Source organism: Thalia democratica, chromosome 5 (assembly GCF_965202585.1).
Source record: "Thalia democratica chromosome 5, ktThaDemo2.hap1.1, whole genome shotgun sequence".
NCBI lineage: Eukaryota > Metazoa > Chordata > Thaliacea > Salpida > Salpidae > Thalia > Thalia democratica.
Genome location: NC_139169.1, coordinates 27,859,807 through 27,882,985, shown reverse-complemented (window position 1 = coordinate 27,882,985; position 23,179 = coordinate 27,859,807). Strand labels below are relative to the sequence as shown.

The 23,179-nt window shown below is 27.0% G+C and overlaps 1 protein-coding gene across 1 annotated transcript; it reads left to right on the top strand.

Annotated features, from left to right (window-relative positions):
* Nucleotides 1-4,023: 4,023 nt before the first annotated feature.
* Nucleotides 4,024-11,814, top strand: LOC145835764 (annexin A4-like). Its single transcript, XM_082943478.1, has 7 exons — nt 4,024-4,148; nt 4,674-4,768; nt 5,267-5,401; nt 5,759-5,908; nt 6,222-6,392; nt 11,071-11,259; nt 11,558-11,814. Exons 1-7 carry the CDS (start codon nt 4,070-4,072, stop codon nt 11,678-11,680), a joined length of 942 nt encoding a protein of 313 aa, XP_082799604.1. The 5' UTR covers nt 4,024-4,069; the 3' UTR covers nt 11,681-11,814.
* Nucleotides 11,815-23,179: the final 11,365 nt, after the last annotated feature.

Genomic DNA, 23,179 nt, shown 5'->3' with positions numbered 1-23,179 from the left:
GGTTTATAAGTATAATTTTTTGGGTTAATAGTAGCATATAATTTAATCAAAAAAGATTATAGAAAATTTAAATAAGTTAAGTTTCTCAATAAGTCGTCGTGAATCTTTTTTGACAAAAATTTTTTAGTTATCAATCTGTAGTACTTCTAAACACCTTATTTTTTTAATTTAAAAAATGATTTTAGTTTTTTTAAGAACCTATTAGAAAGTTTTCAGGAAAAACTAAACTGCCTAATAAATATAACTTCGATAATATGTATAATAATTTACATAGATTAATTTTATTAAAAAGTTTGTGTTAGTTTTTTGCTTCAATTGCTAATTATAGCAACTATAGCTTTCTATCCAGCATTTTACTGCTCCTTTACATTAAGTTTTGTTATTAAAATAGTAGTGGAAAATGTTTGAATACTTCCATGTTAAAACATTTTTTTTTCTTCTTTATCCTAAAAATTTATATCTTTATAAAAAAATATTGAGTAAAACTTTATTTTAGCATCTTCCTTTTAGTTGATTTCTGCACTTTAAATAATATGAATTTAAATACGTGACGACCGAAGAAAAACTTCTAGACGATATAAGAAATTATAATACTTCATTATCAAAAACTGCTAAATGACTTTCTAATATATGTTTTACAATATTAAAAAATATTAGTCAATTTCGCGAATGAACAGCATAACAACGAGATCACTAGTTTATAAAATCACCAGGTAACAATGTAAAAAAGAATCATAATTTATAATTCTAAATAACAATGCCTAGGACTCATTTTCCGAACTTAAACAACATAATAACAGGCAAAAGGCTAAACCTTTAAAACGAAATTCCGACATCCATGTTAACTTAAAAACAGTAAATTGAAATTAGGCTGATTTTTAAACATTTACATTAAACTTTTACAACACTTCTTTGCTGTTAAAGTAGTTTTCTGATTTTTTTTGCATTAAGTTGAAATGTCTTAATTATAACCACAGAAAATTTAACAAAAACGTTAAATAAGAGTTTGAAGGTTAAAAGTCCGAAATAATTTTTGCAAAAACATTAATAATAAGTAAACAGGAAAAAGAAACTGTTAAATAGAAGTAACTTAGGTTTTAAATAAAGGTTTTAATTATTTACTTTCAAAAAAACCTTAAATATGCTTTTGATTTTTGTTAGTACAGTTCGTTAAAAGTTTCTTTTTTATCTAAGTAATTTGTAATACTTATACATTAGCTTTAATTTTATTAAAAATTTTAAATGTTCAAACAGCAGAATAAAATATCCCAAAAAAGTTTTGTCAGCAAATGATAACTTCAAATCTATCGACATTCAACTATAAAACTCTTTCAACGCGGCAACAAGAGTGTCACACGTTTTTTATTATTTTGGTTTTGCAAAAGTAAAAAACAGTTTAAATTTTTTCGAGTGTATAGTTTTAGTAGAACGACAAAGAGTCAACGTCTAAATTGAAAGTTTTTACAATAAAATTTTTAATTATGAAAGTTTGTTTAGTAAAATGTACAACATTGTGTTTATTGCTTATAAGTATTATTCAGTTCTGGTTTGACATTTGGTAAAAAATATAAATATTTTTAGGTACGCATTTCCTGAGTACGCATTTTTGAATTAAAACCTCGCCAGTACGCAGTTTACCATCAACAGTGAAATCTTTTAGGTATGAACTAGTAGTAACATACGCACATTTGGGCTAGTACTCATGTGAAAGACAGATCAAAAAAATGTTAATAGAAGATAATTATGAACAATACAAGAAATAAAAAGTTCTGACTATATAAAATGTGTTTTGAATAATTTAAGTTTTTTCTGATTTTAGACATAAATAGTTTTGTCGTAAAAATTGTTAATAGTAAATTTTAAGAATTAAAAAATTGATACAATGAATAATTTAAATCTAAAAAGTATACTTTCAAGCAAATTGATTTCGTTATTTTTTCTTAAATCTATTTTTAATATCTAACATATTTATTATTTAAAATTTTATTTTATTTTGTAATTAGGCACTAAGTTGTAAAACTTATTAAGCAAGTACTTTTTTATAAATAAAGAAATTGTTTTATTTTATATAAACAAGAATTTTACGTAAAAAAAAAATACAAAAGTTTATTTTGATATAAAAAAATAAGTAGACAAACAATTTAGTATGAACAGTAGCCAAACTTGTATTTTGCATTTACATCTAAAAAAGCGTAAATGAAAACAAAACCTACGCTTTAAATTTCAAAATTACGCACTTACGCTTCCAAGCAATAATAATTAACTAATCATTTCTCCATACTTTTGACATTATGTTTAAATCGAGCGCTCAGTACATTATGCTGTGTGCAAAATTTGCTCTGTTTACATAAATGTTTGTTTTCTCTCCAATGTTCGCTTGTCGTAAGACCTGTCACTTTTATATCACGTTCGCTAGGCGTGCCGAAATTTCAGTTGTAAAATTTTGTCAGTGTTGAGTGCTTTATTTTTTAATTTAGTTTTTGTTTTTTGAGTGTTGAGTCAGAAGTTTTTTTTTTTTTTCGTTTGAAAATTACTTTAGTTTCATTTTTCAAAGCATATTTTAAATATTAATTTAAAGAACTTGTTAAGCGTTGAATATCTTAAAAAATCGTTTAAGCTTTTGAACCTTATTGAAATTATAATTAAAATGATATTATCATTGAAAATCGCTTTTAAAAACATAATTTTGTTTTTATGTGCATTAATTAAAATTGCACAAACAACATATGGATTTTTTTCACGTCATAATAGTTTTGTTTGTTTTTTCATAACAAAACTTATCAAAATTGATTTTATTTTAAAGCTAACTATAAATAGTCTAGTCACAAAAGTATACTTAGAATACTTTATTCTTTAAAATTAAGAAAAGTTATAGTTTTGATAAGGTATACAAAAATAAAGAAATTTATAGTCTGTAGCAAAAAATTAAAAATATGACAACAAGTTTTAAAATAATCAATTTTATCGAGTTTTACTCTTGTGTAATTTTAGCGTCATAACAAAACATAAAGCGAATTTGCAGTCTTACTTTTCAAGGTAATTAAATTCAAGACAGTTAAATATAGAATAAAGAAGTTTTCGCTGTATTTATCAATTAAACAACTTTTATGCATTAACTGTGCACATTATGATGTTAAAGAAAAATCAATAAAATTATCTTTAAAACTTCTTTGTTTTCATAAGCTTTTGTTGTCTTTTGTCGTAATGCTTTCTTTGTTAGATGTAAAATGAAAACAGCTCTTTTTTTTTCTAATTAATTTTTCAAAATTTTTACAGTAGTTCAATACTTTTAAACTGTAAAGAAAGCTTACCATTTTATTCTAAGGTAAAAATAATGTGTTTACTAGTTTATTTAAATTTAGAAAATAGCTTTTATTTGATTTTGTAACTAATAAATATGTATTTTTTTTAACCGAGCACGAGAATATATATTTTTTTTTTGTAAAAGGAGTAATCAAATTTTTATTGTTTTTAAAATTTTTTCTTATTCTAAGAAAAATAGTAGTGTTTCAACCTAAAATGAGTTTAAAAAAATTCAAACAAGTTGTTGTTTTACTTTATAAAACTTTAGTATAAAATGTGTATATAATCTTTATCAAGTAAACAGAGTATAAAATTTTTAAGGAAGCGCTATTTTTATGAATTTTTTATAGACTTACTACTATTCAAACAAAAACAGCAAATGTATACAAGTATATCTAAATTACAAAAAATAAAATAACAAATAATGTTTTACTTTAATTTTTGACAAACATATTTGTCTTTACACAAATAACTATACTCATTTGAAAACTTAAAAAAAGCTGATTTTCTGGAAAGTTTTAAATGAGATTATATCTAAAAATGTTATACAAACATGTTTTAGTTAAGCTTTTATTTTTATAAATACAAGAAAAATAAGCTCATTACAAAAACTACAAGCTAAAATCTTAAAGTTTACAATAATTTGATTTCTAATAAACGATAATGATTAAAAACATTAGCATTAAAAGATGTTTTTTTAAACTGCATACATTAACTTCAGCTAGATTTTAGATTTCATTTTAACTAACACCAGCAACAAACCATAATGAGTTCAATTAAAGAAGTGGCGAATTTCAACCCTGAAGTTGACGCTGCTGCACTCAAGAAAGCTATGAAGGGACTTGGTTAGTTTATTAGTTATAAAACATTAATTTTATTTATTTTAAGTAGGAAGAACATAAATTAAAATTTTACTTGATTAAGTAACCATTTAACAATTGAACATGTATTTGAAATGTTAAAGTCTTTAAAAAAATTTGCTTCTTAAAAAATAAAAGATAGCTTTTTATATAAGAAAATGACTTGGTTAGTAAGTTTTTAAATTAAAAAGTTATTTTTTAAACTTTTATAATTTAAGTTGAAAGTTTAAGAAGTATGTTAGTTATCATAGTTTGTAGCATTTGTTAAACTTGCTTAGAAACCTTAAGCCTGACTTTTCTCAAATTAGCACTAAATAAAGCTATGAAGGCATAGTTAGTAAATTGTTTAAATTTTAAAATATTCACTTTATCCGGATTTTAAAAACTTATATTTAAAAAATTTTAACCCAAAATATATTGGTAAATAGCTTGTTTGTTGAACTTGATTTGCATAGTTTTTCACAGCTCTTTTTTTATGGTAAAATTATTAGAAATATTCATTATTTTAAGGTACTGATGAAAAGGCAATAAACAATATTCTTGCTTATAGAACAAATTCTCAACGTCAGAAAATTAGAAACGTGTTTAAGCAAGTTACAGGAAAAGTTATTGCATTAATTTTTATTTAACACCTTAAAACTAGTGATTTAAATAAGAAATAAAAACGTGAATAAGATTATTGCAAATATAATATTGCTGTTTATAACTGTTTTGAATATGACCATACAAAATGAAAAAAATTTGTTTCAAAGTTTTTCATGATTATCAATGCAGTCTTGAACTTCAAGTGTACAAACAAAGCTTGATGTACAACTCAAACAAATGTATTTAAGTTTAAACTTGTTTAATATAACTAAATTTAAATAAATTGGAACTTTTATTATAGTAGAAATTTACAAAATTTAAGTTTTTAATAAAACAAACAGTTTATTAACTACAAGTGAGTACCTTACTTTTCAGAACAATATGGAACGAAAACAACTAGTAGCTTTTAAAATATCTTTGAAACGAGCCTAAGCTCTACAACAAGTTAACTAAAATTTAAGTTTTACGTTATAAATTGCTCGATACAATTTGAAGCTAATCTACGATTGGTTTTACAGGATTTGATCAAGGAGCTGAAATCTGAGGTATCAGGAGATTACGAGAGATTGATCGTTGGTTTGATGATGAGCCCTCCTGAATATGATGCTTATTGTTTGAACAAGGCTATCAAGGGTGCTGGTACCAATGAAGCCGTTAGTAAACAGTTCAAATAAATTAAGTAAACTTTATTTATGTTTGTTTGAATTTTAGTACTCGTACAAAGCTAGAAAAGGGGCTGTATCTAACTAAGCTGTAAATTAATAATTTATACAACAAAAAGAATACTGTTTGGAAGCATATTGGTTATAAGTTTTTCCACTGATTAGTAGTATGGTTTTTTAACTAGTTAGAAAAGTTTTTATATTTTCCGATTAAAATTTAGGAGCTAAAACTTTATAAACTAATGTTTTTTTTAATTTATAGGCTACAAAAAAATTTCAAAATTTTTATCCAGCTACTTTGTTACAGATATATCTCAATTATAAACACATATCAAAATGTCTTTAAAGGTACTAATTGAGATCTTGGCATCGAGATCAAACTCTCAGATCAAGGAAATCCGCGAGGTTTACAAGAAAAATTACAACAAGGAACTGGAAGATGCCATCTCTGGCGACACAAGCGGAAGTTTCAAGCACATCCTTATCTCATTAAACAATGTTTGTTTATTACTATAAAAATTTAGCAAGGTGTTATATTTAATTTTTGCAGTTATTTTTAATTATTTGTTTTTAAACACAGTTATTACAGCGCACGTAAGATAAAGTCTTACGTTTAATATTTATTTTTATTTACCAATAATTATTTTAAGTAATATATTATAAGTTTATTTTAAGTTTACTTAATAAACGTGTTTAAGAAAAACAATGAGTAATTTTTACAAAAACCAGAAGAAATCAAAATAACTATTGAATTTCATTAATTACAAAACAAATTTGAATATGTAAATTAATTTAATTACATTATTTACAGGCGGGCAGATCGGAGTCGGATGACGTAGATGAGGATATGGCTGAAGCTGAAGCTAAAATCTTATTGGCTGCCGGTGAGAAACAATGGGGAACCAACGAATCAGCGTTCAATAAAATAATGGCTTCAAGGAGTCATAAACAGTTGAAAGCTATGTTTAGGAAATATTACGAGGTAAATCGTTTTTTTTATTTAACGGATAAAAAAGTTGAATCAAGGTCTTACAAAAAGTTAAAGTGCATATTTCAGCACTACTAAAACTTAAAACTTCTAAATTTGATTTAATTTATTGTATTATATTCAATTAAATAATGACGTCAAGATCGAGCAGTAAAATTTAATGTTTCACCATTATTAGATGTTAAACTTTCATTGTTTTATTATTACTTATACTCATTAGGTATTATAAATGTTTAATCAACAATTAATTTCATATGTTATATGAAATTAATTGTCATTCGTTGTTTTTAATAAAGTGTTAGCTTAAGTGCATGTTTTAGCAATATCATACAGTGGATGAAAAAGTGTATTTTATTAAAACAAATGACCATAGTTAATTAATTTCAAATTGCTATACCAAGATTTGTCACACACCTGTAAATTATATCTTTTAAATTTGTATGCCTTCTGTTTTAAACAGTAAATAGTTGAGTTAAAAACGATATTGAAACACTTTAAGGTAAATAAATTAGTGTTTATACTACAAATTAAATATAAAATACATAGTTAAAGTTTTCAGTATCAAAAACAGCATACTTAAAACAGTACTGTAAGTAAACATTTATGTTTAAGATGTAATTATTAATATGTACGTTAAGTTTGTATAAGTTTAAATACGAAAAAACTTAAAATGTTTAAGCTTTAAAATAAGTTTGAATATATTTAAACCAGTATCAGTAGCATATAAAAGTGGGTGGGTGTCACTTTTGCACGAGCGTCACTTTTGCACGAGCGTCACTTTTGCACGAAGGGACACTTTTGCACGAGGGTCACTTTAGCACGAAGGGTCATTTTTGCACGAGGGGACACTTTTGCACAGCGACTCTTTTGCACGAGCGTCACTTTTGCACGAGGGGACAATTTTGCACGGCGTCACTTTTGCACGCAGGGTCACTTTTGCACGAAGGGACACTTTTGCACGGCGACTTTTTTGCACGAGCGTCACTTTTGCACGAGGGGACACTTTTGCACGGCGACACTTTTGCACGAGGGGACACTTTTGCACGGCGACTCTTTTGCACGGAGGGTCACTTTTGCACGAGGTGACACTTTTGCACAGCGTTACTTTTGAACGAGGAGACACTTTTCACGATGACAGTTTTTTACGGCAGCATTGTTGCACAACGTTACATTTTTACGATGAAATTTTGCACAGCGACATTTTGGCACGATGACTTTATTGCACGGAAAATAGATTTTGCATGCAGGCTGATTAAAAGTTTTTTAGCTACTACCAAGTCTGCAACATAAAAAGAAACTGAAAACTAAAATTTTATAATAAATCTATATTAAAGACAAAAAATAAAAGATCTAAAATCTTAAACAGTAAAAGTTAATGTTAGAAACAAACTAACGAAAAGATAAAATAAAATTATTTATAAAAGATTTATACCAGGGACAATAAAGTTAATTTATTTAGAAACTAGGATAAAAAATACTTTAAGTGTAAGTAAGTTGTTCTAGTATATTTTGAATTTTAATATATTAATCAACAACTATGCCTTTTTATATATTTTACTATACGGTTACAAGTTTATTGTTCATGTGATTAACCTAAGCATCATAACCTAGACCAGTGCTTCTGAAATGGGGTTCCGCGGAACCCTAGGGTTCCGCGACGCCTCTCAGGGGTTCCGCGAAGCCTTTCGAAATCTAAAAAATATCATTAAAAAAGTAAACATTTTAGTAAAATTGAAATAAGGGGTTCCGCGGAAAAGTTGAACTTTAGAAAAGGGTTCCGCCACTAGAAAAAGGTTCAGAAGCACTGACCTAGACCACTTAAACTGGAAGACACATAAGGAAAAAATAAAATAACACATATAGTTTATTTATTATAACAAAGATAAAAACATAATTTGATATAAAATTTATAGGTTAACATAAAAAGAAAAATTTTAACCACAAACTTATATTTATTTACGCTTTGATGTAGAACGAACAACATCAAGTACATAAATGCATTGACTAACAACAAAAACAAAAACCTATCGCTCCAAGGACATTAACGTTAGGCTCTCATTGGCTTATTTCATGATCATGGAATGCTGGTATAAGCATCTCTTGATACTTTCGATGAACATAAGTTCAAACTTCTAAATGTTACTCTCTCATTGGCTTATCATTATCATGCAACATTATTGTAATGAAATAATCTAAGTTTAAATCATGAAAAATGCGCTATTTTATTGCTTTTTTTTCTCACGCTAAACTAAAAAATGAAAATAAACATCAGGTAAAAACTTAAATACCTTTACACTTCATAAACTAACTAAATCTTTATTTTAATTTAACAATTGTTTGAAATAAAAATAAATTCAAAACATTTTTTCAACAACAACATTTGCTAATTATAACATCGAGAGAAAATAAGTAAAAATAATACTCAAAATTCGTGTTTTAAAGCCTTACTAAAGTTTATCTTTCTGTTTAAAAAGTAACAAAATTCACATTATTTTTATTTAATGTATTCAAATCGTTTTTGTTTAAAATTAAAATGTGTATTCAACTAATTTATTTAAATTAAGCTAATAAATATAAATTAATGAATTGTTGTACGTATTTAATTATTATATAGTTCTACGTAAAACTTCAATAAAAGCTGTACATTAAAATTTCATTAAAAAAATACCACATTTTATTTATTTAAAACATTTTGCGTTTAAAAGCGAATATTATTTGGGTAAAAAATTTTCTTTTTATTAAAAAAAAAAGTCTTTGTGCAAAAGTGTCACCTCGTGCAAAAGTGACCCTCCGTGGAAAAAAGTCGTCGTGCAAAAGTGTCCCCTCGTGCAAAAGTGACCCTCCGTGCAAAAGTGTCGCCGTGCAAAAGTGTCCCCTCGTGCAAAAGTGACACTCGTGCAAAAGAGTCGCAGTGCAAAAGTGTCCCTTCGTGCAAAAGTGACCCTCCGTGCAAAAGTGACGTCGTGCAAAAGTGTCCCCTCGTGCTAAAGTGACGCTCGTGCAAAAGAGTCGCCGTGCAAAAGTGTCCCCTCGTGCAAAAGTGACCCTTCGTGCAAAAGTGACCCTCGTGCAAAAGTGTCCCCTCGTGCAAAAGTGTCTTCGTGCAAAAGTGACGCTCGTGCAAAAGTGACCCGTTCCCTATAAAAGTACAGTATTTTTCTCTACAATCAAAAGACTTTGTGTTAAATTTGTTTATTATAATGTTTGTTGTTAAATGATTCTTAAGAAGCTCGTATGTTTAAAAAACATTAATTGAAAAATAAAATACTACAAGCACTTCTACATTTATTTTTTCACTAAATTTTGTACCACTTTTCGATATATAAAACATAATATCTTTTAACAATGCTATAAATTATATTACTTTACTTAATGATTTTACTTTTTAACACTACATAAAAGTTTTCAAATGTTAAAAATGTCATAAAAAATGAATGTTTCAAAACTAAATCCTTGAAATTAAATGCTTTTGTTTAAAAATTTAAATTCTTAAGTCAAAACGTCAACTTTCTTTGTTTTAGCATTTTCATTTAAATATCGGTCAAAATACTGCTACTGTACTTGTATCTCCATAGATACAAATAAAGCATAAAAACAAACAAACCTAGTACGTGCTTGCAAAGATGTTTGTTATCTACTGGTTAACTTTTTTTTTACTACGCCACTCTTGTTCCGTTACATATTTTGCATTAAGTTTAAGGTTAAGTATTATGCTGAACTTTTTTTTTTTGTTATGATTATTGTTAAAAGTATAAAGTCGTAACTTTTTAATGAAATTTATTCTCAGTAACAACACAGTATTAAAATTGCTTGCAGTATAAAACTAATTATTTAAAAACACCGAATAAAAAATATTGGTAAATTAAGTTAAAAAAAAACTAACAAGCATTTGAAAATAACTCTTACAGTGTACTCTAAAACATTAAAAACTATAAAAGGTAACTCATTAAGATAAAATTAAGAGGGCGAAACTTTTAAAAACCAATCAAAACATTTTTACATATTATAGCTAAAAATAGAACTTTTAACGAGCCACTCGTAAAAGTAAAAGCGTTAGCTTTATTACGTACAACACAAACACTTTTAATTAATCACTTAATAAATTCAAACAGCTAGAGTACACTGACCTTCAGATAAAGTGTTTGTTTTAGTTGTTTACTTTTCTTCGCTAAACATCGTGACGCTTTTTAGTTAGAGCTTACTAATTTAAATACGTTTTAGAGAATCAACTTTTTGTTTTTTGTTACATAATAACAAAATACTTATAGGTTACAACATTGTTTTTGAATTTACATAATCGGTTTCTATTTGGATACGGTTTCTACTACCTAATTTAAAACTATAACTCTTTCTTTTTTTAAATATGCTTTATTCTTTATATAAGAATATAAAAACAACCTTGACAGATTACTTTGTCCTGTGTTTTACTTAATGTGTGATCAAGGAGTATTTAGGATCATTTTATGTGTGTATTAACTTAAAACTAGAAATATTTGGTAGCCTTAAATTAAATGAGTTAAATATTTAAGTTTTAAGTTTATAATTTCCGTTTTATTGCTTAGAACTTGGTTTGAAATACTATTAAAATTACTCATACAAACAAAAACTTTTCTGTTCTGCAAACATTTTTTATGAATCTTTTAAATTGAAACTAACAACAATCTAAAAACAGATAAGCAACAAAGACATAACGAAGTCTTTGGAGTCCGAGTTTTCGGGAGCCACACAAAAGTGCATGCTTGCGATAGTGGGAGTCGTGAGGGATCCCCCATCATACTTCGCTCACCAGTTGCACAAGAGCATGAAGGGGGCAGGCACTGATGAGAACATGCTCATAAGGATCGTTGTTACAAGGAGTGAGGTGAGATTAAAGTAATACTTCTTTGGTTTTTAAATTACTATTACTACTGTTTATTTATTGTTACCGATGAGAACATGCTGACCAGGATCGTTATTACGAGGAGTAAGGTGAGGTGTCGAAAAAACATTCGTAATTATTTATTTTTTGTTTATTTACTGATACTGATGAGAACATGTTATTCAGTATAGTTGTTACGAGAAGTGGGGCATGGAAATAAATTACGTTTACTTGAATTACATTTCGTTTTGTAGTAGAACTACCAAATAAAAGTAGCCTAAATACATAAATTTATTTACAGGTCGACATGGAGGATATAAAATCGAGGTTTCAAAACACCTACAACCAGCCGTTGAGTAAATTCATATCTGGAGACACCAGCGGTGACTTCAAAAAGCTTCTGCTTGCCGTTGTCGGAAATTGATTATGACGTCATAACTAATATTTAGTACTTTATGTATCTTCTTTAAAAATATAATATTTTGCTAAATGTTTTATAGAATATCTCAAATATCTTAAAAAGTTAACTGAAGTTGTTTGGAGAAAAAACTATTTACTTTTATCTACCGAATGTGACGTCATACTTTTCAAATATTTCTTTCGTGTTTGTTTAAACTAATAAATGTAAAAAATAAAATAGATTTAAAGAACAGTTCATTAGCACCATACTAAAAAACATTTTGCAAGTTTAGTAATATAAAAAAGCTTATACATATTTTTTTAAACATAATAATATACACAATACGAATTATAAGTAGTAAACATTGAACAATTAAAAGTATAGGATAAAAAAAATCGACAAAAGGCTACTGTTTGAAAATTTATATAACCTAGTTAAAATTTTAGCTTTATTAAATTAGAAAAATATAAGCTTTATTTTAGGTGATTTTCATTTATACTCATTTAAAATTAAATTGATAGAAGTAATAATTCCGAATAATTAACTATTTATAGCAAACTCAAATTATATTAACACTCTAGGATTAATACTTGCATTTGATTTTACTGATTTTTTGTATATAATTAACCTTAAAAATCTAATTTTTATTATTCTAAGCAGCGTTAATTTTACTTTTTAAATGGAGTTTTTAAAACGATTTTAATAAAGGTATATAGCACAAAGAATAAAATACTTAATGCTTATGTGTTTAAAAACTATTTTAAATATCGCATATTAAGCTCAAAAATCCTATTTAATCTTTGATATATAATTTTTAAACAACTTAATTAGTATATTTTAAATTTTTTTAAAAATAGTGATTAATGTGTTAAAACAGGGTTCACAATTGTAACCTTTTTGCTGAAAAAAGGTCCCTTAAATTTGTACTGCTCCTTTACAAGATGTCTACCCCTTTACTTTGTTGTAGATACTTATACTCCTTAATAGCCAAAATTCTCCTAAGAGGCAATATCCCCACTAAAGGGAGCCCTGTACTACTATTTTTTTTGTATTTGTTATTTGAGCAAAATAGAGTTTTTTTTTAAATTTAGTCTAAAGGTCGATTACTGTACATTAACCTAAAGTTAGTAGAAAAGCAAGTTTTTAAGTTAATGTTCGAAAACTTAAAAAAAAAAAAACTGACCCACCTCTCTTTTAGCCACCTTTCTATTTATTGTCCAAAACTACTTATCAGCCCGAAAGAACCCCTTATACATTTTACTTAAGACAAATATTTTTTATAGTGTAATACAGGATTTCATAATTGAAAAGATTTATAAAATGATCTTCCCTACTAAATATAAACACCAGAATATCCAGTGTAAGTTTCGAATTTTTAGCGAAACGTATCTATACACTCTTATCATCCCTTTCATCGCCTCCTGACTTGCTAAAATAGACCACTTTATGAAACCCTGGTTTAGAGTAATTTCCCAAAAAAATTATTGTCAGGTTAAAATAACTTTCAATAGGTTCTTGAATGTTAGCCTAATAAGATAAAAGTTTGTTTAGTAGTTATAACTTTTTATTATTACATTTATTATGCATTTTAAATCGCAATTGAGTCAGAGCTGGTCTTATTTTCTTTACTGTATACTAAGTCCACCTAGAGTAATCGACAATGAGTACTAATGTAAAGGTAAAATAAAAACCTACATAGGTTTTAAAATGATTAATCTTTTTTAAATGTAGACATTGTTTAAACAACTATACGTTAAATAATTTTGACCATAGTTGCTAGAATCGAGTATGTTGTTATTATAGCGGTAAAAAAATGCCTTAGTGTTTTAGTTATCAAGTGTCTAATTTTGAATTGTTACAGTTCAAAATCAGTAGTTTAAACATAACTAGATATAATGCAATTTTACATAAAATGTTCTAACTAGAGAATATTTATAAGATTATGTATGGCTCAAGGGTAATTATGAAATTATTATAAACTTTAAATAATAAACCTTAGACAACGTTTTTTGTTGCACTTGAGAATGATACAAGTGTTCTTACAAGCAAACTGACTAAAAAAAAACCTTTTAGTCTAATTGAACTTAAATTTCAGTTTCTTTTTGTGTGCTATATTATATGAACAAAAGCAACTTAGTTTTAGTTATCTTACACCAGGCTTTTATTGTTCAAGTGTCAGTTTAGAAGAAAGTTAACATTTATTTTCTATTGTTAGCAATACACATTAGTTTCAAAACCAATTTAATTTCAAACTAAAGGCATATATTTTAAAACTCGTTTATTGGAATTCGAGAGCAATGCATATATCAATTATCCGTATACTTACAATGACAAGTCTAAAAGAACAAACTTTATCTGGAAAAGGCAATTTAAGTCAAAAAAACTTAATTTTTATAGCTATAGAATTCAAAATGACATTGTACAAACAGACTTATAAAATGTAGCATATAGGTACGTTTACTTACAAAAATGCATTTTTACATTAGAATGCAGCAAGCCGAATGGTGCTTTTTCTTCTTCTTTTTAGAGGCACCCATTGAGTTTCCATCTTTACTTTCGGTCTGCTGACTACTATCCTTCATTGAAGTTCCTGCTTCAATTACGTCATCGCTTCTTGACGCTGCATTCGCACCATCCACGTCATCTTTCTTTGGTATGGTGCTGACAGGCGGGGGAACGGGTCGACTTCCGGAAGCTGGTCGGAACTTACCGTCCTGGTCGGGGTAGATCAGCTTGACTTCTGAGGTGTCAAGTGACTTGTTGCTGGTGAGGTGCTCTATTGAAGTGGTCGAACTGTCAGCTACTTTTGGGCTGCCTGCGCCCGTAGAACTCGGTCTCACCTGAGCTTTTGATCTCAGCTCCGGGTTCCACTCGAACAGTTGATCCAAAGGCAGCTGTAAAGTCAAGTTATTTTTGCAAATTTAAAGTTATTAGCAAAAATAAGGTCTATGAAAAAGGTAACAATGATAGAGTTATAAAAAGACCGGTAGGAATTTTTATGGGTAGTTTTAAATATTGGGTACTTTTAATTGCAGCAAAAGTACCCAATATTTTGACGATGTCATCAACTTTACTTTGGGTACTTTTGAAGCTTAAACTTTGTAAACTAAACAAAATTGCTGTCTAGGCCTATGATAAATTCACTTTGTTTATTTTTTTAAAGTTGAAAATATTTGAATCTGAAATAAAGCAATACAATTATACTAAACGATTCCCTATGTTAATAAAATTATAGAAAGATAATTTTCTACCTTGATATTTTTTGTGTAAATGATATTTAAAGTTTTAAATTCAAACACAAATTAAGGCCATAGGGGGGGGGGGGGGGGTAAACCATGTTTTTTACAAGTTAATCTTATTTTATAGAGTTTTTTCTAAGCTTTAAGATGCTTTTTATCGTTTTTGAAAATTCAAATTATTCTTTGAGATATTACAAGTCAAAGTCGGGCCGCATAATAGCATGGTTGCCACTAATCAAGCTGAGAAAAATTTCCTGACTTTTCCTGACTTTGTCCTGACTTTTTAACAAAATTTTCCTGACTTTTCTAAATCAAACTCTTAAATTAAAATTATTCTAAAATACATAATCTAACACTTTAAACTATATAAAGCTTTCAATCTAATTTTAATACAGGTTAAAAACAACATGTTTGCTGTATTCTATCATCAAACTTCCAGTACATCACTTAAACCATCTGTGTATGATTGATGTTTGTAATAAAAAGCTTTATCAGCAAAATACTTGTATTATTACCTTATAAACACAGCTTATCTGAAAAAAGACACAAGCATTTCCTAGCATACATGTGTCTAGATAAACAAAGACATATAAGGAACTTTTGCAATTAAAACCTTGAATTAATAACGAACTCTCAAAACTAAATTTCTAAAACAATAACAAATTTTTACAGTTGAAACCTTAAAACAATAAAGAACGGAATTTTTTTATAATTTCCTAGCATAAATGTATCTAAATAAACGAAACGACATATAAGGAACTTTCGCAACTCAAACCTTAAAACAATAACAAAATTTTACAGTTAAAACATTAAAACAATAAAGAACTTTATCGAATACTGTTTTTTTTATATGTATGTACTAAATTTCATTTTCTCCGTTTTTTTATGAGCACTTCAACCTCTTCATCTAATGAAGATATGGTTTCATTCATCTGGTCTGCATTCCGCTTCAGTATACACATTAACTTGTAACATAAAATACTAAACTAACTGCTTAGTTATAAAGAACTCAATTATTTACTTACACAAAAAACACTTTGATTCTAAAATTATGCTAAATAAACTTTTGTGTATATATCACAGTTTCACTATGGAAGTGTCCTTGCTACAGATCATCGACACTCATAAGCTTACAAAATCTGTTTGTTCACGTAGGGTACTTGTTCAATATGTTAATAGAAAATTTTTTCAGTTTTATAAAGGATATTTTACTAATTTATACCAGATGAAAGCATTGGAAATAAAATTAAATGTTGTAGTAAATTTCTAGGAAAGTTTTGGAATTTTTTTCTGACTTTAAAGGACTTTTAATTAATTTTTACCATTTGAAAGCTTTGGAAAACAAGAAATTTACAAATTTAAACTGACAAAATCTAAATTTTTTAAGTTTCATCAAATTTCCTGACTTTTCCTGACTTTTTTCAAAACCCTCCATTTTTTCCTGACTTTTGTAATTTTTTTAAATTTTTTCCTGACTTTTCCTGATTTCCTGACTTTTCCTGACCGAGTGGCAACCCTGTAATAGGTTCCCTATGGGAAGGGAAAACTAAAACAGCAAAAAAGACTATTTAATTTAAAATCTATCTCCTCCTACATTTTTCAAGCAATCTTCTTCAAACTTTCACGGTCTACTCTTTATACAATAACAAAAAACGTTACTTTGGAAAAAAAAAATAATTTTTTTTTTTTTTTGTGATAGAGTTTTTATTTTTTATATTATGAAATTTCTAAAGTAACGTTTTTTTCTTTTATTATAAGGAATCTGTCCTGAAAATTTGAAGAAGACTGCTTGAAAAATGAAGGAGAAGATAATTTTTTAGTGAATTTTAAAATTTCCGAGAAAATTGACCCCGAAAAATTTGCGGTCCATACGTTTATATTGGAAAATTTTTACAAAAAATTAAATATCTCATAAGTTAAATGATATTTTAATTTATATAAAAACTGGTTTATAGTTTGTAATTGAGGCTTTCATATAAAACACAAAGTTATTTTTGTAAAAATAAATATTGGACCCCCCCCCCTATGGCCTTAAGCTATTGACTTAAAAATTTTTTTTTTTAGTCTATTGATAACTTTAAGTCATAGAAAAATTTGAAGTAGTTATACATAAGTTATGTACTTCAATAAAAGCTACCTTTTTTTAGTGTGAAATAAAGTTAAAAGAGTGGCATTCAAACCTAGATGCTTATGGGAATCTTGGAATGTTGTATAAAATCCTAGAATGACTTGAAATTTTTTTTTTTTAGAAAAGTAATTAAGACTTGCATTCAAATAAATATATTAAATTTAGAAAAATTGAAACTCTGTTAAAAAAAATTGAAATCAAAAAAAAATTAGGAGCCACCTTGGGTACAGGAAGGGTGTAGATCACTTTTATTGCAAGTTGATGTCACTTTATAAATTTTAGTCTAAACTACAAGTAGCTTTATACAGATTTTTTATACCAAAACAAATTTTTGATATGTAAAATTAAAATAGGAGAGTACAGTAGATTTTAATTGTCATCTTTTTTTATTTCTTATTTTTATTATTAAATATTGAAAGAACACTTCCTTAAAATTTGAGCAGGGTTGCCAACACACCTGGAATCCAGGAACTTGACAGTTTAAACAAAAACTGGAAAAACTTTGAATTTGTGAAATTAAAAAAAGTTAAAAAATCTGGTATTTAAAACAAAAAGCAACTAAAAATCTCTGATTTTTAGGTTTACTATCATTTCTAACTCGCTATCATTTCTAACCCGATCATTTCTAACCCGATTACTTCTAACCCGATCATTTCTAACCCGATCACTTCTAACCCGATCATTTCTAACCCGATCACTTCTAACCCGATCACTTGTAACCCGATCACTTCTAACCCGATTACTTCTAACCTGATCATTTCTGACCCGATCACTTCTAACACGATCACTTCTAACCCGATCATTTCTAACCTGATCACTTCTAACCCGATCACTTCTAACCCGATCACTTCTAACCCGATCATTTCTAACCCAATCACTTCTAACCCGATCACTTCTAACCCGATCACTTCTAACCCGATCACTTCTAACACGATCATTTCTAACCCGATCATTTCTAACCCGATCACTTCTAACCCGATTACTTCTAACCCGATTAAACACGATCATTTCTAACCCGATCATTTCTAACTTTATCGCTTCTAACCCGACTATTATTAATTCGATCTGTATTAATATGTTTATTTATTAATGAAGTAAATTATAGATTTGTTTTAAAAACAAAAAAATCACAACAAAGTTGTTTTTTTTTATCGAAATTTAGTATATTTTGTTTAAAGTAAAACTTAATGTTTAGATAGCTTTAATAAAATTCAATTTTTGATATTTATTGTTATTGGAAGTTTATTTTGTCCTACGCTAGAACCACACATAATAATCTGGGCAGCTTAAACTAAATAGCACATAACAAAGAGACAAAAATTTATATCTTAAAACCAAAAACTACAGTTTTTTTTTTAACAGCAAAAAAAAAAATCAACACTTAGTATAAGACTAATTAAGTTACTTATGATTCAAAAAAAAAAAATTTTAACAAACTCAGTTTTTATTTTATAATAAGCAACTTAAATATCAACTCTTTCAACGATCAGTAAGTTGAAATAAAACAAAACACTACTGCTTAACCTTTCTTTTTAGAATTAACTTTAATTTCTTTTCAATAAACAACCTTCTCTGCAAAATTCAGCAATACATATTGAGACAATTTAGTAAATTTCTTCTATGAATTTAGTTCAGAAATCAGCAAAGTAGTCTTAATCAAGCACTTCTACATTGAAATAAGGTTCAGTATTACTTTTATGAAATTCATTTAGAATATACTACAGTGTCAGAATTTAAACAAACTACAAAAACTTATGAATAAAACTTCTTCTAGTTTATACATTTACCAGATTTTCACATCCTAACTTTTAGAGTTAGGTTCTGCTCATTTGTGCAACCGTTTGGTATTTCATTGTTTTTTTAACATTTTTTGTAGCTTTGCCAAAGCATAATCGAAAAATTTAAATACATTGACTAACCACTAAATTTAAAACCTTAAGTCCAAAGCACATCAATAATACAGTTTAAATAAACATTTATCGGAAACATTAGAAAATGATTTATTATTTACATAGGAAAGGCAATTACAATAAAATCAAACTATAGAATGAACAAAATCCTACATATTAAATCAATGGTTTATAAGTACAAAATTTGTTAAACTACTGATAGTTTCTAATATAAATTATCTTATTTTAATCAAATTTGTTCAACTTTATGTAAAGATTTATTTTGTTTAAAAGCTAAGTCCACATTTAAACTGAAAAATATTTATGACTTTGTGGTAATTTTCGTGATAATTAATTATTTTAATAGAGTTCAAAAATTGATTATAAATTAACTGTAGTTTTTAGTTTTAAAAGCATTAGGAAAAGTAGAAGTCTTCTGAATTCTAAAGATTAAATATTAAGTTTTGATAGTCGTCAATGTAAGAAATATAATGAGCATTGCAGTGGTTAAAGACTATTCTTTACTTTTTTTGAAGAGATTCTATATGGTTAGTATAAATTTTAAGTATGAAGACCAGACTGGCAAGTTGCATTCAAATTTAGGGCAAATTTAAACGAAATACCATTTTTTAAGAGTATTAGTATGAGTATATTTGAAACTTAAAATAATACAGTTAAAAAAATTTAGTAATCATAATTAGTATGGTAATTTAATTAAAAATTATTATCATTAAATGATAAGTTCTTAAAACGAAAGTGTATACTGTATAGCACAAAGTAAAAAGTAGAGGTAAACGTTTTTTTGTTTATAAATAGACCCTGTCATTTACTAGAACTTAAATTAGATTTTCTTTCTTTCAGCCAATGGTAAATTATATCTAAAGATTAAATAAGAAATATTATATAATAAGCTTAAACATAAAAGTTAAGAGTCGAAAACTTAATATTTTGATTTTTTCATATTTCTTTAAAAATATGTTGTATATAGAGCAAAATAAGTTTACATTTTTAATAAAAATTTATAAGTTTTAAAAATTTAAAATTCCAAAAATAATTTTACACGATTAATAATAAAAACTTCTTTAATATTTTTTGCTATGTCTTAGAAGTTATTATTTTACAGATTTCCAAAAACAAAAAACTTTATATTATTTAGCGATCATTATGTATGAATTATAAATATAAGTTAATAGATTCGTTTATACAACTCAAAAAATGAGGTAAACAACGTAAATTAATATTAAGTTAATACTAAAGTAAAAAATTATACAAAAATTATTTTTTACGTAACATATTAATTCATTATGTTATAGAAAATAAAAAATTGAAATTTTTTTTATTGGTTTAATTACTTTATTAAAATTTGTTGGTTTTTGCATTAAATCCTTAAAACAAAGAAATGTAAATAAGCAAGTAAAATAGGTTAGAAACGATCGGACTACAAACGATTAGGCTAGAAGGTATCAGGTTAGAAGTGATCGGGTTAGAAGTGATCGGGTTAGAAATGATCGGGTTAGAAATGATCGGGTTAGAAATGATCTGGCTAAACTGGGTTAGAAATAATCGGGTTAGAAGTGATCTTGTTAGAAATGATCGGGTTAGAAGTGATCGGGTTAGAAATGATCGGGTTAGAAATGATCGTGTTAGAAGTGATCGGGTTAGAAATGATCGTGTTAGAAGTGATCGGGTTAGAAGTGATCGGGTTAGAAGTGATCGGGTTAGAAATGATCGTGTTAGAAGTGATCGGGTTAGAAGTGATCGGGTTAGAAATGATCGGGTTAGAAGTGATCGGGTTAGAAATGATCGGGTTAGAAGTGATCGTGTTAGAAGTGATCGGGTTAGAAGTGATCGGGTTAGAAGTGATCGGGTTAGAAATGACCGGGTTAGAAATGATCGGGTTAGAAATGATCGGGGTAGAAGTGATCGGGTTAGAAATGATAGCGGGTTAGAAATGATCGGCTCCCGATTTTTAAACTACTTCTACATGTAAAATAATGAAATTTTGATTAAATATGATAACTTAAAGTCATCAATAAACTATAAAAGAATAATTTTAAAATTTAATAGCTTAATTTGTGTTTGAATTTAAAATTTTAACTTACACAAAAAATGTCAAGGTAGAAAATTATATATCTATAATTTTGTTAACATAGGGAAATGTTTAGTATTATTCTATTGTTTTATTTCAGACATAAATATTTTCATACTTAGAAAAATAAACAAAGTGAATTTATCATAGGCCTAGACAGCAATTTTGTTTTGTTTAGAAAGTTTAAGCTTCAAAAGTACCTAAAGTAAAGTTGATGACATCATCAAAATATTGGGTACTTTTGCTGCAATTAAAAGTACCATATATTTAAAACTACCCATAAAAAATCCTACCCTAAAAAGACCTTAATGAACAATTGACAATGCTATACTTATTTTATTAATAAGTAAAACTGAATTAACTAGAATTTTACATCGTGAACTTAAATTTTTTATGAATTTAACTATACTAGTAAACGAAATACATTTTAAAACATAGAAAAAAATTTTTATTATTCAAAGTCGTAGCTGTAAATTTAAGTGACTGACTACCAAAACTATTCATAAGCTTTAAATATAAATAGCTGAAGCTAGACCAAGGATCAGTAAACTAAGACAGATAGCATAGTAAGACCAGCAAATCAAAAATACACCGTTTGCTGTGTATTTTTTAGTTGAAAATATACAATAATTGAAACAATAAACAAAAGATTGAAAAAAACTTTACAATTAGCCTTTTAATTTAGTAATTAGTTCTTACAAATATACCTTTATAAATGTTTATTTTATAAATTTAAGGCCTAAAATTGTAAATAACTACTAAAACTGGTTTGAAAAACTCAGACTTTTTTTCCTTACAGCGTGGTACGTTAGCAACTTTTTCGAAGAAAATTGTTACACGAATTAAAAATGGCTTAAGGCCCCTATAATAGTCTTATGAGTTACATTACAGTTCTTTTCAAAGGGGTACAACTCAGGGTCGTGTCTAGACTTTTCTCAGTGTGGTAGCACTTTTTATTTTTGTTCAAATACAATGTATTTTCTGTGGCAGCTTTTTAATAAACACTTTAGAAATTTTCATGAATTTCTACTATATAATTGTTAACAATTTTCTTAGCAACATAAATTATTTTAAATACTAGTCAAACAGAATGCAAAATCTTGATAAGTAATTCAGTTTTTTTAATTTTAGTAAATACGGTAGCCAAATTTTTTTGAGAATATTCTTCCAGGTTTTGTGAATTCTCTCCAGGCATTTAAAAGTATACGTTTTTGGGTCTATTTTTACTTTAAAACTAAGTTTAATGTTAAAACTGTGCTGAGTAGTATAATAAAAATGAAAAGATACTGTAAAGCTACTTTAAATATGTTTTTTAATAAAAAATACTTTTTATTTAGACAAAAACTTTTTATCTGAGTGGTAGACTTTTCGGTTCAAATAAAACTTTACGCCTTGACATGTGAAAATTGTTAAAAATTTAAGGATTTTCCAAGTTTATAAGAAATTTTTGCTCAGATTTCCAGGTTTCTTTTTTAACTCAAAAATTCAAGCATGTTTTAGTTAAATTTTTAAATTTAGGGATTCCAGGGTTTTTAGCAACCTTTAGTATAATAATTACAATGTAAACCTAGGTTATTTATTATTGAAAACGTGAAAACTTTGTCCTACATTGTGAAGTAACATAAATTACAAAAACAATTATACATTAACCTCTCACTTATTTACGCAAATTGTGTCCACAGAAAAAATGCGTAAAGATATGAGAGATCGTAAAGATACGAGAGGTACCAAATATACTTACTATAATGGCTGTTTTTTGATATTGCTTCTAGTTAAAAGCAGACTGGGGACTTTCCCACTTTTAACAATTGTTTAACTTTTTTATAAATATGAAAACAAAAGATAAAGCTATACAAAAAAAAAAGATTTAAAATTGTATAAAATAATAATACTTGTAGAAAAAATTTACTAATTTTAATAATAAGTAGATTTTATCTTTATTTATATGTGACTTACATTTATACTTTACATTTATATTCTAATCTACTTAGCAAATTCAATTTATAATTAAGCATTTGTTTACAATTAAGAAATGGTGTAATGTCTATTTCAAAATTAGTTTCTATAGTCTTTTACAAAAATTTGCATTTAGTGCTGTAATAAATTTCTTCTTTTGAACAAAAATATATAAAACATATGAAAAATGTTTTATAAAATATTTTTTTTGTCATTACAATT

Excerpts from the sequence above, each read along its gene's own strand:
- LOC145835764 (XM_082943478.1), top strand. The coding sequence starts at position 4,070 with ATGAGTTCAATTAAAGAAGTGGCGAATTTCAACCCTGAAGTTGACGCT. Across the intron at positions 4,149-4,673 it reads GAAAGCTATGAAGGGACTTG|GTACTGATGAAAAGGCAATA; the intron begins GTTAGTTTATTA and ends CATTATTTTAAG. Across the intron at positions 11,260-11,557 it reads TCGTTGTTACAAGGAGTGAG|GTCGACATGGAGGATATAAA; the intron begins GTGAGATTAAAG and ends ATTTATTTACAG.